The sequence below is a fragment of the Penicillium waksmanii genome (genome assembly GCF_028829765.1).
Source record: "Penicillium waksmanii strain IBT 27052 chromosome Unknown utg000005l:1.0-5232799.0:1.0-5237142.0, whole genome shotgun sequence".
NCBI classification, from domain to species: Eukaryota; Fungi; Ascomycota; class Eurotiomycetes; order Eurotiales; family Aspergillaceae; genus Penicillium; species Penicillium waksmanii.
The window spans coordinates 4,345,419-4,360,617 of NW_026643252.1; the positions used below are offsets into that span (position 1 = coordinate 4,345,419).

At 49.1% G+C, this 15,199-nt stretch overlaps 7 protein-coding genes across 7 annotated transcripts; 4 read left to right on the forward strand and 3 right to left on the reverse strand.

Moving 5' to 3' along the window:
- Nucleotides 1-222: 222 nt before the first annotated feature.
- N7481_006508 (transposase) lies at nt 223-2,586 on the forward strand (the record flags this gene model as incomplete). Its single annotated transcript, XM_057265727.1, has 2 exons — nt 223-1,114; nt 2,093-2,586. 2 exons carry the CDS (start codon nt 223-225, stop codon nt 2,584-2,586), a joined length of 1,386 nt encoding a protein of 461 aa, XP_057123447.1.
- Nucleotides 2,587-2,774: 188 nt separating this feature from the next.
- On the forward strand, nt 2,775-3,353 carry N7481_006509 (uncharacterized protein; the record flags this gene model as incomplete). The annotated part of the gene is made up of 2 exons (XM_057265728.1): nt 2,775-3,081; nt 3,169-3,353. 2 exons carry the CDS (start codon nt 2,775-2,777, stop codon nt 3,351-3,353), a joined length of 492 nt encoding a protein of 163 aa, XP_057123448.1.
- A 381-nt stretch (nt 3,354-3,734) lies between these two features.
- N7481_006510 (Zn(II)2Cys6 transcription factor) lies at nt 3,735-5,987 on the reverse strand (the record flags this gene model as incomplete). The annotated part of the gene is made up of 1 exon (XM_057265729.1): nt 3,735-5,987. The coding sequence occupies one exon, from the start codon at nt 5,985-5,987 to the stop codon at nt 3,735-3,737; it is 2,253 nt and encodes a 750-aa protein (XP_057123449.1).
- A 1,393-nt stretch (nt 5,988-7,380) lies between these two features.
- On the reverse strand, nt 7,381-8,034 carry N7481_006511 (Nitroreductase; the record flags this gene model as incomplete). Its single annotated transcript, XM_057265730.1, has 1 exon — nt 7,381-8,034. The coding sequence occupies one exon, from the start codon at nt 8,032-8,034 to the stop codon at nt 7,381-7,383; it is 654 nt and encodes a 217-aa protein (XP_057123450.1).
- Nucleotides 8,035-8,568: 534 nt separating this feature from the next.
- N7481_006512 (MFS transporter) lies at nt 8,569-10,150 on the forward strand (the record flags this gene model as incomplete). The annotated part of the gene is made up of 2 exons (XM_057265731.1): nt 8,569-9,517; nt 9,561-10,150. The coding sequence occupies 2 exons, from the start codon at nt 8,569-8,571 to the stop codon at nt 10,148-10,150; spliced, it is 1,539 nt and encodes a 512-aa protein (XP_057123451.1).
- Nucleotides 10,151-11,128: 978 nt separating this feature from the next.
- N7481_006513 (uncharacterized protein) lies at nt 11,129-11,416 on the forward strand (the record flags this gene model as incomplete). The annotated part of the gene is made up of 1 exon (XM_057265732.1): nt 11,129-11,416. One exon carries the CDS (start codon nt 11,129-11,131, stop codon nt 11,414-11,416), a length of 288 nt encoding a protein of 95 aa, XP_057123452.1.
- Nucleotides 11,417-12,659: 1,243 nt separating this feature from the next.
- N7481_006514 (uncharacterized protein) lies at nt 12,660-13,079 on the reverse strand (the record flags this gene model as incomplete). The annotated part of the gene is made up of 2 exons (XM_057265733.1): nt 12,660-12,876; nt 12,937-13,079. 2 exons carry the CDS (start codon nt 13,077-13,079, stop codon nt 12,660-12,662), a joined length of 360 nt encoding a protein of 119 aa, XP_057123453.1.
- Between the last annotated feature and the right edge of the window lie 2,120 nt (nt 13,080-15,199).

Below are 15,199 nucleotides of genomic sequence, written 5' to 3' on the forward strand. Positions count from 1 at the left end.
TTTACTTTGGCTAGTAATAACTTCTATAATATATATGTATAGGGGGCTAATCTTCTGTCTTATTAATATTATAAGAGTACTATACCTATAGCCTATCTAGTTATATCTATCTTAATAACTACAAAGGCGGTCCAGAAGTTTGAAGACATCGCGCTATTTTTTTAGCGCGATTTTCGCGTCACCCCCCACCCATCTTCTTCAACTACCCCCTACACCACCAATATGCGTCGGTTTGGCACTGAAATAAGTGGCAATCGAAGGCCAGGGGGTGAGCTTTCATCTGAGGCCCGCGCAGCTATTATATACGCTCATGAATGTGGTGTATCGCCTACTAAAATGGCTACTGAGTTCAACGTCGCACGCTCAACAATATACTCTACAATCAAACGATTCCGAGAGCATCAAACGCTTAAATCACTGCCTCGTTCAGGTGCCCCTAGAGTCTATAGGTACTCTACTATTAAATACACTTGTTTACTTGCACGTCGTGAGCCTTGGCTAAGCCTTAGTGAGCTGAGCGCCCGTATACCCAGCCATCCATCTCGATCAGCAATCAAGCGATTTCTACGTTCAAAATTCCTCCAGCGCTATCGAGCAAGACGTTGTATCCCAATTTCGAGGGAGAACGCCCGCAAACGAGTCCGATTTTGCCGAAATTGGAGGGCTGAACGCTACAATTCCCAACTACAAAGCTTTATATTTTCCGACGAATGCAGCGTTCAACGTATCCCTAATTTAAACGGCCAATACGTTACCCGGCTTAGAGGAGAAGCTTACCGGCAGGGAATGGTGCAAGTTAAGGCTCATGTGAAGGATATTTGTCAAATGGTTTGGGCTGGAATATGGCTCGGAGGGCGTACAAAACTTGTTATTATGGAGCGTGACTTTTCAGAAGGACAGCGAGGTCGCGGAGGTGGTTATACAACGAAATCCTACCTAAAAGCACTTGAAGAAGAGTTTATTGAACACTATGAGCCTGGAACTATATTTCAGCAAGATAACGCAAAAATCCACCGCTCCTATGTTGCTCAGCGATGGTTTGAACGTCATGGTATACATGTTATGGAATGGCCGCCACGCTCGCCAGATCTCAACCCTATTGAACCCGTATGGCGTATGCTCAAACGTAAATTATATGAGCTCTATCCTAATCTACTACATTGTGGTACATCTGAGGCAGATTGGAAGCTATTTAGGGAGTGTATATCTGAGGCCTGGGATGCGCTAGATCAAAATAAAATTGATAGTATAATTAGATCGATGCCTCAGCGTATAAGCGAGACTCGTAAGGCACGTGGCTACTATACTCGGTTTTAGCAATTGAAATTCTGTGATATACTTTGTAATTGATTATTCTATATTATAGCAAATTTTGGTGCAATAATATTGCATATTGCATGCAATATATATATTTGAATGTAGAGTGGTGAAATGGCAGAATTACCCGATTAGGCGGTGTCTTCAAACTTATGGCCCAAGGTGGTAGGTATCGCCATAACCTATTTTGGGTTAGAGATACTGACCCAAAACCTAACCCACTGGGTTTTGGGTCATAGGGGCTATAACCCAACCCAACCTAAAACCCAATAGGTACCTATTTTAACCTATTTTTACATAATTTATTTATAATTTTAACATAGTATATTTTAATACTTAATTTATCTCTTTTCTTCTAGAAGAATCTAGATACTAGGATCCTATATATATATATATATATATAGTATTAATTATTATATATTTAGAATTTAAGACTAAAATAGGTACCCACTGTGTTCCTAAATAGGTTATAGATGGGTTATGGTATTTGACCCAAAACCCATTTTGGGTTGGGTTGGGTTGGGTTGGGTCCAGGTTATAGTGGGTTCTGGCGATGCCTATTAATAACAGTTTTCTTTTTTTCTTTAAAGTATACTAGTATTAGGGTATTGATAAATAGGTTCTTTAGTTTATTAAATATATCTTAGCAGTCTTAATCCTATTGAAATAGTATATTCTTCTTTATTAACCTTATTAACGGTAACGATAGGGCAGTAAATTAGGGTATAAATAAGCAATAGAAATTAGCGAATCCTAAGAAACATCACCGCGCAAGGCTGCTCGCCTCCTGGAATTGCCGAGATTGAGGGCAAGTTCCAATTCAACCTGAGTGCACTGCCACCCGCGCTGGCGTACTCGTGCGAGGCCACCAACACCACCCCGTCCGTCTTCTATGTCAGCAACACCGACCGTTGGGTCAGCTTCAACTTCATCCTCGGTGCCTCCGTGCAGACCCCGATAGTCTCCATCGACGACCATGACATGTGGATCTACGCCGCAGACGGCCAGTTTGTGCAACCGCAGCGCGTCGACGGGATGCTCATATTTAGCGCGCAGCGTTACTCGGTCCTCGTCAGACTCAAGGACAAGCCCAGCTACGACGCCTATACCATGCGCTTCTCCAATGTGGGAGGCAACCAAATCCTTTCGCCACGGCCCTGCTTTGGTACGCTCCGAGCGGCAAGATTGACACCATCGCGCCAGACTCGCACGCACTCTTCAACCAGGCTGGCAGCGCGACCAATAGCTCAGTCGTCACCCTTGACATGAGCTCTCTCGCACCATATCCCGCTATAAAGCCGGCGTAGGACGTAGATGCGACGCACATATACAAGGCCGGCCGTGATGGCGCCGCCTGGAACTGGACCCTGAGCGCAAGTCCAATTCCCCTTCCCCCTCCCTTCTCGTAATCTGAGAAGCGCAAGCTGACCGAAGACCAGGGAAACATCTCCTACCCAATGTCCATAACGGACGGCTATCCCCTCCTCTTTGATCCCAACAGCACCGCAGCTCTCAACTCCAATCTCACAATCCGCAACCTCAATGGAACTTGGGTGGACATTATCGTCCTGACTGATCCCGGTAGCCAGAACCCCACGCAGCCGCCACATTCGTTCCACAAGCATAGCAACAAGTTCTTCATAATCGGCAGCGGTACAGGTGACTTCAATTACACCTCCGTCAAGGAGGCTATGCAGGCGCAGCCCGAGTCCTTCAACCTCGACAACCCCCCATTTCGCGACAGCTTCGTATCAAGTGCCGTTTGTGAGTCTCCCTTCTGAGTCTTTAATATTCTTCCCCTGAAGCGCACCGGTCGCGTGTGTAGACAAGCTGGCTGACCCACGCACGTAGCGCCGGGCATGCCAACCTGGATCGTGATTCGCTACCAGAGCATGAACCCTGGCGCCTTCATCCTGCATTGCCACATCCAGCCTCATTTCGCGGGTGGCATGGCCATGGCAATGCTCGACGGCGTAGACAAGTGGCCCGCAATCCCGGCAGCGTACTGTCCGGATGGCAGCGGCACCGGGATGTAGGGTTGTGAGTCGCCATCCGAGCACTGGCGGTGTCGTAAGAGTGATATTCGTCCAATGCAATGCAATACAACCATTCATTCGTTCATTCGTTCATTAACTTGAGCGCGTGTGCGCAGCAGTCTTTATTCTAAGTGATTTGTTAATTCTAGCTTTCTGTGTTTATTTATAATCGTTTGACCTGCGTAGGCCCATCGTAATTCGTATCATCCCGTCGTCGCAACCTTTCGGGAGCGGCAAGCATTCGCAGTTGCAATCCTTCGTACTGTTGCAATAAACTTTTCCGTACCATGAGCGCCCAGAATGATAATGTTCGCTTCTTGCCTCAATTGAGTCCTTCAAGAGGCGGTGGCGTGGTGGTGGATACGCGCCCAAGAACTAGCCTCAAGAGTCGCCAAATTGCATGGTCGCCGAGTTATAGTCGGGGGTGTTGATTTGCAAAGTTGAAGGCATGAAGGGTGAAAAGAGCACGCTGCCATAGAGGTCGTTGGGTGAGGGGGCGCTCTCAAGGCCGGCTGAGGACGTCTGCTGCTCCTTTTCGAGCAGCGACGCGAAGAGGTCCCAGCCCATTTGTTCGCCGTTGGCAACTGCGCACGAGCCCTGCGTCATCATGTTCTGCAAACTGTTGGCGAGCGACTGAACAATGCCCTTTGCGGAGAGAGCGGTCGGGCAGGTTGGGGAGAAGAACTCGAAAACGGCCTGGGCGCGTGTGAGGGAGTCGAGCGCCCGTGGTACCACGGAGCTCAGCGAGTCAACAGAGACATAAGCCATAATTGTCAGCGTCGCATTCCAGAGCGGCTGCAGGACCTCTGACCAGCCATAAAGGACGTCAGAGATGGAGCAGATAGCGAAGACCGTGTCGACGGTTATGGTTGCGTGGTGTAGGGCGCTGGCAATGTGCTGCTCCACGTGGGGCTGCTGAGAAGAGGGTGGCAAAATTATGCCGCTAGCATCGTTAGAGTGGGCGTAGCGGAGACGTATGAAGGGACGCTGGATCAGGGTAAATAAGTTGTGATAATGGAGTTCCAAAAGCACCGCTTGCCGCCGCAACCAGCCGGGCAGGGCCAGGACGCGATTAAAGTCAAGCATCTCAGTATTGCCAGAGCCGTTCCCAGACTGGCTCAGCAGCAGCTCTGAAGGTAGCTGGTTGCGCCAGACCTCGAGGTTTTGGAGCGCGGACGCGAGATTGCGGGCGTGACCTTCGAGAGCGGCCGGGCTATTGCCAGCGTCATCGACGAGGTCCGCGGTCGAGACGCACGCGCCAATATCAGTCACAATAACGGCGAGGTTGACCAAACGTGTGGAATAGGTGTAAGCATTCGTGTCTTCGCGATAACTGGGGGAGGAGAAGTAGCGGGCGAGGGCGTCCTCGGCAGGGAAGGGACATTTAACAAGGCTTTTCTGGCTGGCGGGGGGCATGTCGAGCTGCAGCGAGCACTGGAGATCCAGGGAGAAGACCATCCACCACAGTTGCATGCGAGCAGTCTTTCCGACCTCGGGCAGATGGCTCGGTGGTGGTCGGTGGAGTTTGGCGATGTAGGCCTTGCGGACAGTGATGCCGAGCAGGTTGTATGCGTCGCGGAAAGCATTGCCCTTTATAAGGTAGAGGACCATGAGAGCATGGCATCGTAGGACTTCCAATGTCACATCTGTGTTTGTTCTCATGCACTCACGACAGCGATGGAAGTATTCAAAGCCGGGCCAGGTGGCTTCCGGCGAAGGCGCTGCGTGGTAGTACTGCCGGGATGGTGGCTGCTGGAGGCCCAATATCCGCCCGTCAAGGCCAGTGGCACGGCTATGCTGTATGCCCAGAGCGATCATGGAATCGACTAGGGCGGTCCTGGCCGAATACTCATCAAACATAGTCGGTGGTGGCAGGGCATCGAGTTCGGCGAACTCTGTCTTGCTTATTATCTGCAGCAGCGGATGGCAGTCGTCCCAAAAAAGCCGTAGATAGTAGCTCCATTGGTTCTTAAGCAGCGCGTTCGACGCGAGAGGACGTTCCCCCGAGGGGACGGTGGGATGCGGGAGCTGAGGAAAGAGGCAGCCGCCTAGGGCTGAGGTATGTGAGAAGACTGGCTGCCCGCTGGCAAAGAAGCCCTGGACATGCGCAAGATTGAAACATTCCTTGGGGACATTATCCGGTGGAGTTCTTGTCGCCCATGAGCTATCCTGGCTCATGCTCACGCGAGAGGCAGGAACATATGGGCTGTTCGGACTGGTATTGGCGGTGGGGCTGCTGGTGCTTGCGCTGTTGTCGCGACATGCTGTGCGTAAAGGCGAGCGCGAGGGCGATCTTGGAGGAAAGACTGATGACGACACACCTCTCGTGTGATCGTTGTCGTTGTTGTTGGTCTGAGAGCGAGGAGGGGCGTAGGAAACGATGCATTTTGCCTTGATGCTGACGCATTGTGCGCAAGGCTTCTGCTCGTCACACTTGATGCGATGCAGGCGGCAGCGGTGACAGGCTCTGGCGGCCCTTTGCCGCTTGGCCAGCGGATGAACTGTTTGCTCGGCGCTGGGGTTAGAGTCTGTGCCACTAATCTTCTTGTTGTTCTTGTTGCTGGCGCGAGCTGATCCGGAACCTTTGTTCTGGCTGCGTGCCTTTGCAGGCGCGGCAGAGAATCTGTGAAACATGGAGGCTCTGTTGCGCTCTATACGTTGACCGCGATGCTCATCGGTCTCCGTGAGGAGAGAGGGGGTTCCTGGTGGACACTTGAAGGAACCTTGGAGGTATTATACTTGCAGAAATTGGGGGCCCTGCAGCAGCGATCCTGCAGGGTGGATGTATGATGCCATGGTCTTCTCGTGTTTACGATAAGCCTCGCCGAAACCGTTCCAGGCGCCACGAACGTTTGGAACCCACCCACGAGTATGCTGACTAAGCCCTTCCCTCATCGGGTCTGGAGCCTCGGTGGATCGTCGTTCGGAGTAATAATGTGTACTACACCTGGCAGCTTAAAAGTGGACGTCACTAAAGTAGCCCGTTACAACCTGCAAAAGCAAATCATATAGCATTTGGCATGTCGATCTACATTTGATTAGTTGTATTTTCCCAATCTTCCGGTGTATTTACTCGGTTCAACGATTCAGAAAGTCATGGGCTTTAAAATCTAATATGCTTAATACTGGCAGATCATTTGCGGACAGAAGAATGTACTCATACTGTTTCTGACTGAACCGGCTTGAATGCACCTGGCACCGTCAATCCACCTGAAGGTTTTGCCTGACATGTATCACCCAGTCGGACCAATGGAGGCGGCAGGAATGGTTCTTCATCGCAAATCACTTTTCTTCGGTACATCCTATTTATGGCCATTCATAGAGGATGATTTTGTCACTATACTAGATTAATTTATTCGCTCGCCGACGGAGTGATCTTCAACTGCCATTTTTCACATTTCAGCGGGGTGAGAATTCAAGGACCATCTTTGATTTTCGGTCGTCCGTCTCTAAGCGGTAGGCGGTCCTATTCCATGCGAGGGTCACACGTAAACATAGCGATGGATGTAACTCAGGGAATGGCAAATCTATATTAACTACCACTATGGCTGGCTTTAGACACAAGACGTAGTGCATGGAAGCAAAGAGGGGCGGCTTCCCCGTATTCAGTGGAACCCATAGTGGTAATGGGTCTTGGCATATCAGGCCGCCACGGCGGGTACCTCGGCCGGTTCCGCGACCTTCCCTCCCGGTCTCCACTTGGCCGCACGGGGCCCGGCCCTACCGGTCCCACCCATCCTCCATTTGGAGTATGATATGCGAGGGATAGGAGGTTCACCCACCAGTGGTGGCGAGGTCTACCGGATATCTCGTCCCTAGAGCTGTAGCCTACAGGTCCTCTGCGAGCCTTACTATCTCTGGGAGAAATCAATGTTGTGCCTGGAACCTTTCTAAAGGGTCCCGATGCTGGGTATGATCCTAGGAACATGAGGTCTTATTGGCAAATTGAGAAGAGAATGAATGATATTCGGTAGTATAATTTGGATTACCATTCGCAATGATTCATTCCAATAATAATCTGACCCAACTAGTTAGGCACCGTTTGATCAACTGCCCCAAATACCTGCAGTCTTTGCTCCAAGGAAAGCTTCTGTGGCTTTTCTCCTGGCGCGCTACCATCCTTTGGAACGCCGAAGACCATTTGTGCTTTTAGCTTCCAGTTCGACGGGACACTCCACGTCTTCTGCACCTGGGCATCGATGAGAGGGTTGTAGTGCTGCAGGTTGACCCCCAGCCCCAGGGCCTCGAGGGCGGTCCACAGGTAGTACTGGTGCATGCCGTTGCTCTGCTGCACCCACTCGTCTGTCTTATCCTTATAGATGTCGGGGGCGTTCTCTTTCATCGCGGTCGCGCATGATTGGTCGTCCCAGAACAGGATAGTTCCGTAGGCGTTGGCAAAGTTGGCGATGCGGTCCTTGGTGCCCCCGTTCCAGCGCTCCTCGCCAATCTTCGCCAGCAGTGCATCTGCAGTGATTGACCAGAGTTTCTTGTGGTCGTCTCCGAACACGACCGTCAACCGGGCCGACTGGTTGTCAAAAGCAGATGGGACGGTGAGGATGGCGGCCGAGGCTAGCTTAACTATGGTGCTGTCGGGAACCGTCGTCTTTGAATCGAGGGCGCGGATGGTGCGACGCTTCTGAGTCGCCTCGGTAAAGCTCATTGTGACGATTGGAGATGCCATTGTGAGACTGGCGAGATGGGATGATGCTGATGCTCTGCTTAGGGTTCGAAAAGTTGAGTGAAATATGAGAGAGGCCACGGCGGCATGAGCCAACCTTATAGTCATGAGGCAAAACGGTCGGATTTTATGAACACGCTATGAGTTCGTCAGCAGCGGAATTAATCTTGTTGGTAATGGGAAGCCAATGCATGGGTCCAGCGCTGTATAGAGTGTTCCGGAACTGAGCCCAGAAATTACCGCATTCGGACCTCGGCCCCACATCGGCCCCGGACCGAGGATGGCAGAATTACCAAATGCGGTAATATGTTTTCCGGAATGCTTATGTATACGACCTTGGACCTGTTGGATTGGAACCTTCGATTAGAAATAGTCGCTATAGACTCGATTTAAATCTGCACCAGTACCACGTCATCACCCAGCAGATGATCAATCGTCATGGATGTGACTTAGCAAGGTATACCTTTCGGCAGCGAGCCCCTTTATAGCCCTCGTCGAGACTGCGACTGTCACCTCTTTCAACAAACAACAAGAGCAATGAACTTCATCAGACGCAACTTCAGAGATTCCACCTCGACGTCCGTCGTAGAGTTGGACGAGGAGCTTTTCTTTGACAAGGATGGCCACCTCGAGTTTGCACCGAACGACCCCGAGAACCCAAAGAACTACTCGTATGGACGCAAGTGCTACATCACCACTATCGCCGTCTCCCTCGTCATGAATGCCACATTCTCATCTTCTGCCCCGTCCGGCTCTTTCCAGGGTGTCAGCGATGACCTCCACGTTTCTGTCGAAGTCGCTGGCCTCGTCACCACCCTCTTCCTCCTAGGCTACTGCGCTGGTCCGTTCTTCTGGGCGCCTTTATCCGAGTTCTATGGCCGTCGCTGGATCTTTTATATCTCCTTCACCTTATACCTTGCCTTTGGCTTCCTCTGCGCCTTTACGCCTAATTTCGCCGGACTCTTGATCGGTCGTTTCTTGACTGGCACGGCCGTCAGTGCTGCCCTGACGAATGCACCTGGCATCCTCGCAGATATATGGGGGCCCGTCGAGCGAGGCAACGCCATGATCTTGTTTGCCACAATGACATTCGTGGGACCCGCGCTTGGTCCCGTGGTCAGTGGATTCCTCCAACTCAAGGAGACGTGGCGTTGGACCTTCTACGTCCTCCTCTGGATGGCGGGTGCCACCGAGCTTCTGCTGATCACTCTTCCGGAGACCCTTCCCATGATGGTCCTGCGTAATAAAGCCCGCCGCCTACGCAAATTGCCCGGTAAGGAGAGCGTAAAAGCTCCAGTCGAGGCATCGGATCGCTCCCTGGGAGGTATCTTCAAAGTCGCCTTGACCAGGCCTTGGAGACTTCTCTTCGACCCAATCAGCTTCTTCGTCGCTATATACTATGCCGTCGTCTATACTCTGCTGTATATGCTTTTCGGCATCTACCCTATCGTCTTCCAGCAGAAGCGTGGCTGGAACGCCGGCGTCGGTGAGCTGCCACTGATCGGCACAGTCATCGGCGCGTGTCTCAGGCGGCCTAGTGCTGTTCATCAATAACCAAATAAACCAGGAAAAGTACACTAGCGACCGCAAATCGGTCCCAGAAGATCGCCTTCCTGGAGCGATGGTTGGCGGGGTTATGTTCGCCGTGACGATATTTTGGTTCGCTTGGACGGCGGAATACAACTCAGTCCACTGGGCCGTGCCAACTGTGGCAGGCACCTTCCTCGCAACGTCAATCCTGCTCATCTTCGTCGTCTTCATCAATTATATCATTGACTCGTACCTGATGTACGCCGCATCTGCCGTGGCAGCAAATACGGTTTTGCGGTCCGGCTGCGCCGCGGCGTCCCCACTCTTCACGCAGTACATGTTCGACGCGCTCGGCGTGGGAGGGGCTGGCTCGCTAATCGGAGGCGTGGGCATACTGATGATGCCCATTCCTTTCGTTTTTTATAAGTACGGCGCCGCAATCCGGGCGCGGTCCAAGTTTGCGCCCACGGACGAGACGCCACACCCGCCTACGGATGAGGAGAAGGCCGTAAATAGTAGATCGCCCAGCCACACCTTTGAGAAGGAGTACGAACCGGTTGATGAGAACACTGGGGGCACGAGCGAGTGATCGGCTCGAGCGAATTGTCCTTGACGCAGTACGCAGAGGCGTGTCTGATTTTGGAGTCCGAGCATTGGAGTCTAATAAGTATACATATCAGATTGAATTGCCAGACTCCCATAAGTAAAGGGTGGCGGGGCCGCAGGGAGGCGGGATTATTGGTAGCTATCGATGGTTACTATACGTTAATAGCATAATTCAGCTACCATGATTAATATCCTAATGAAGTGAAATCCGTAACTTCAATGATATCGTATGTTCCCCGAAACCTCCAAAGTTGCCTGATTCAAGAATAGCACTCATTTTCACTTAAAAGACCTCTCATTCCGCCCTTTCTTCGACCTAGTAACCCACTTCCACGCACTTGTTTCCACCATATCCTCCTATGCTAGCTATCTCTTCTTGTACTTGCCAATATATCAACTCTTCGTAGTGGGCGTCTCAATCTAGCCAGTCCACTAGCTCTTCATGTGCCTTACTTTGGTCTACTTAGCACTTAATCAAGACGTTGATCTGGAAGGTATTTGACCTACTACCGGCGACATTAAAAACCCTTATTCTCTAAACCCTTTGCCCTACGATGGTTGGGTTTTTATCTTTGGTATGAGCTTCAATTACTTCAATCAACGAAGAAGATACTACTCTACGTGGGTGAAGTAGGTGATAAAGTGGGTTGGAGTGAGAGCAGAGCGGTGAGCTTAGAGGAGTAAATGGCAGAATATCTAAAAGGGGCAATTCGCAATAGGTGTAGTGGGACTCTAGTTAGTGGTTTTTTTCCGTATTTTGTCGCAGGTCACTTCCCCCTTCTAGGCGTCCGAAGATGCGATCCGGTCTCGGGTGACATATGAGTCATGTGTGGCTTCAGACAGCTTACAACATGTCGGATCATACATCAAGAGGCAATGGCTTTGAAGGTTGGTTGTACGTTGCTCCGTCTATTCTATTCGAGTGGACCGTGAGGTGTCATATCACGTTAAACTAGCTACCATGAGCAACAACACATCTGAGGAGCGCGCGAGCCTGTATTGGCCCCATGCAGGTCCTGATGCCTCTGCTGCCTCTATTGCCTCTGTCGTCATCGTCCGGGTTATAGTGGGTTATGGCGATGCCTATGGGCGGGTTATGGGTGGTTTGGGCATACCCATAGGTTTGCACAGGTCTACCTACGCCACTGGTTCACTACCGCCTCACCGCATCTCGTACAATATGATTCCAGACCGTATGCAAGCTCAGGGGTTTCCTGTCTTCTTCTTAGGGCGATACCACTTCGACTAGTAATATAAGACCAGTGTCTGGGCTCGAGTACGAGTCAGGAAAGAAGAAGTCGGGTGGTTTTCATATACACCCCTTTCCCTTCTTCACAACCCGCTCTTTTCACCACCCTCTCTTTTCACCACCCTCTCTTTTCACGGCAAATCATCTACTGAATTGGTTGGAAACAACATTGAAAGGTGTCGTTAGAAAGGCGGCCGAAATTGATTCGAGCTAACTGTTGAATCTATGAAAAGAGATGGTTGAACTGATAGGATAGAGAAGCCTTGAAACTAATTATTACTGAGTCAGTCAACCATCGAAAGGTGTTTTCTCTTTAATAATGTCTTTCAACCAGCGACTTCAACGACTTCGTCACAAAGATGCACTCCGCGTCTGTCAAGTTCCAACGTCGGGCTATGTATAAGTTTGAAATAAAGATAAATAATCAGCTATCTGAAGACCATAGCCGCATGATTGCACCATCTGGCGATAAATTATTCTATGTATCTCTTTACGATACGGTATATTAAGGAGCAAAGTGAGTCCATCCGTCAAGTATGAGGAGGGTACCTATCCACTCACCTTTTCACTTATGTCAGAATCCCCCCCATCGAAGCGCTTTAACTCTTGCCTCGTACCCGTGGTGGGAGGAACAATAGTGCGTTATTGATTCTGAGAGTTTTATTTCCGATATCAAGAAATCAATTCAGGAGCAACTTCAGGCAGATAGTTGACAATAGGAGCAAGGCGAACAACATACCTCACCGAGCATATCTCCACCCTATCTTAACGCTCTTACCATCGTACAATACTATATTCCCGCTATTGAAGACTGGGTCCGGCGGGAAGTAGAAGATCTAGATAATATGGACCCAATTGATAGAGACATAGATCTATAGGCTGTCGTGATCAGCGGGGTATAGAATGGATTAATTAGGCCTGAGTTCACGTATACAGAAATGAAGACGATTGGAATACGATCAATGCGAGCCTAAGCCTGCTGTTTTGGCATTGCCAAAGGAGTGTATCGTGAGGTGATTACAGGACGGTATTACAGATATCCGGGACATAGAGGTGCTCGGTCTGAGTCAGTAGTGAATGTTCTTGACTACAACAACTTTCATATTCGGATAGACATCCGGTGTCAATTCTAGACTATTGTAGTACATTTCAACTGCTACAAAGTATTTGAATCTTCATCTCACCCCTAGATGTATTACTTCACAAGCGATTAGAGATTCGCACAGGAAACCAAAACATCAAATTACCATTTCCCACTCCCATGCGAACCCCATGCCCCGGTCGGGGTAGCTGTCTCAGTGCAGGTAGTGGTGAAAGTGATGGTATCCGTAGTGTAAATGGTGTCAGTGGTGTAACTGATGTCCGTAGTGTAAATGGTGTCCGTAGTGTAAATGGCGTCCGTAGTGTAAATGGTGTCCGTAGACGTGACAGTAGCCGTAGCGGTTGATGTACACCAAGAGCTGGGAGTCTTTAGCAAACACGAATCTTGGATACATAAGTAATTGCTTGTGAACACTTACGTAGAGATCTGGTTCGGCCAGCCCGACTCATGCGCGAAGCGCTCGCAAGCTGCCTGGTCACATTTGCCATTTTGTTCAAGCAATCCAGGAAGCGCAGTGACATGGGCACAAACAGTCAAAAGGGTGAGGAAAGAGAATTGCATCTTGAGTGGTATTTTGTTGAAGTTGGGAGTACGTAGGATAGTATGTGTGGGTCTCAGAGTGCTTTTTGTCTTTATGAGATAGATTTCTTGTAGATGAGGGTGAGTCCTTATATAGCCTGCTCGTGGTACATAGTTTGGTCCTAGGCTATAATTATTTGGCCATCGGTCTAGATGCTTTAATGATTAAGTTACTAGGGTAGGAAAGGTGCATACATTATGGGAAAGGAATGTGAGCGCGAAGCTTTCCCACCCGGAAGATTAAGGGATGGCTCTAACCCCTTGACGCCACAAATAAAGTCTCCGCTAATATTCTTTAAGACATCTTATCTTATTGGTGGCTCTGGAGTGCCGGATGCTACCCTGAATACACCAAGAAGGCTTAGTATGTGTATGTCTAGATCAGAAACTTAGAAATAATGTGTCTCCCCGTTTCCTCGCAGTGTTCTAACATATCCTCTAATATAGAAAGCCTCTTGAATAAATTGCAAACTCACGTTGGGTCTGAGGCACATCATGTGCAGTTAATTTCTTCTCTCCATGTGTCTTTCTGGTTTAAAACTAGACTAATAATAAATAAAACATAGTCTCTTCTTTTGAAATTAGCATAAAATTGTTGGTTCGAGAATGTGAAATGATGAGAAACGGGACCTTTCATTCTTCACTATCTGAAGTATGACTTTTAATTTTGAAGCAAAAGGTCCCCTGTTTTTGGAAAGAGCTATACCGTTGGAATGTGGGGAGGCTTCTGCCAACCATACAGTTTGCTACGTGTTAATTGGGTGGAGAGTTTGCTCTTGCATCCATTGCCTATCGTTTATACCTGTACTCTTCGCATTGCGAGGTCAAACTCATTTCTTCCCCAGTATGTATGAACGAACGAATTCTTAATGTCGTTTTCCGCGATGATTGTAGGAGCCCAGTTGTCAGCATACGAACTGTCACTGTCATTGTCCTGAATCTCTTCCTACATGCCAATGAGCCCTAAACGTTGCACGAAGCACAGCTGCTTGACACTCCATCTGGATGAGTTCCTTATCCACAAAAGAAAACTGGTAATATGAGGCGGTCAAAACCTTTGCTGCAAAAATCCCTAGAAGCCGATTCCTGTCTCGTTATCATCAATATGACAGCCGAGCACATCTTTACCTAAACCTTCCAGCCAACATAGCAAGCTAGAAACATGGAACGCTCTCCGTCTAGGAAAGCCCCACATATAATAAACCACTTCGATAATGTCAGTTTTATCTGACGCGGGTCTGGTGAGCCTACATTTCCCAGGTGCGCTGGAATGCTTTATCAAATGCTCTGGCGTTCAGAAAGCTCTGTATTCTGATGGGCCAGAGCATTTCAACAGAAATCCAATACCTTCTCACTGCTTTGTAGAACTTTTGGGTAAGACTTATGTCTATCCATTCTAATAGGTTCTTCAAAGTCGGTGCAAACGGAGCCAGATAGAAGCGAAAGGGTAGATTCGCTAGCTATTACTTCCGAGGTATCTGGTATTTGCACTCCTGCAATAGAGGGTAATTTGGTCGCGAGGTATGCGCCATTGGTAGCGGAGTTGCCTGTAAGGTTGTACAGAACACGCGTCCCTTACCACGTGCAGACCATATCCCAAGCAATCTCATTGGGAACTTTAATGCTGCTGTCAGAAGGGCTGAGGAATCCAGCGACCAGCAAGTTACGACGTGGGGAATTATGTGGAATAGGCAACGACTCGTAAAATTCCCGGGAAGAGCGCCCATATAGATTTATACGTTGACTCGGCTCAAGATGATGCGTATGATGGGTGTTTCGTTCCTGTTGTTCTGACAATTCACCGTTCGAATAAGTACCCAATGGCTACTAAGCGCGGTTGTTTGACATCCAAAAATAGAGTGAGTGATGGCTACTGAGTACATACTCGTAGATTATATTATATTTGATGATATAGAGCTACTGAAAGTAAAATAGATAACTAAATTGGGTATCCAGAGGAGCTTATTAGTCTTTTGCTACTAGAAGGCTCTGTGACACAGGATATACAGTAATAGTTGAAAACAGATTTACCCCTATACTCTTCCACTTCAATAAGTCCTAATGTAAATCACGCCAATCAGAATATGTTTAGGTGTTAATTC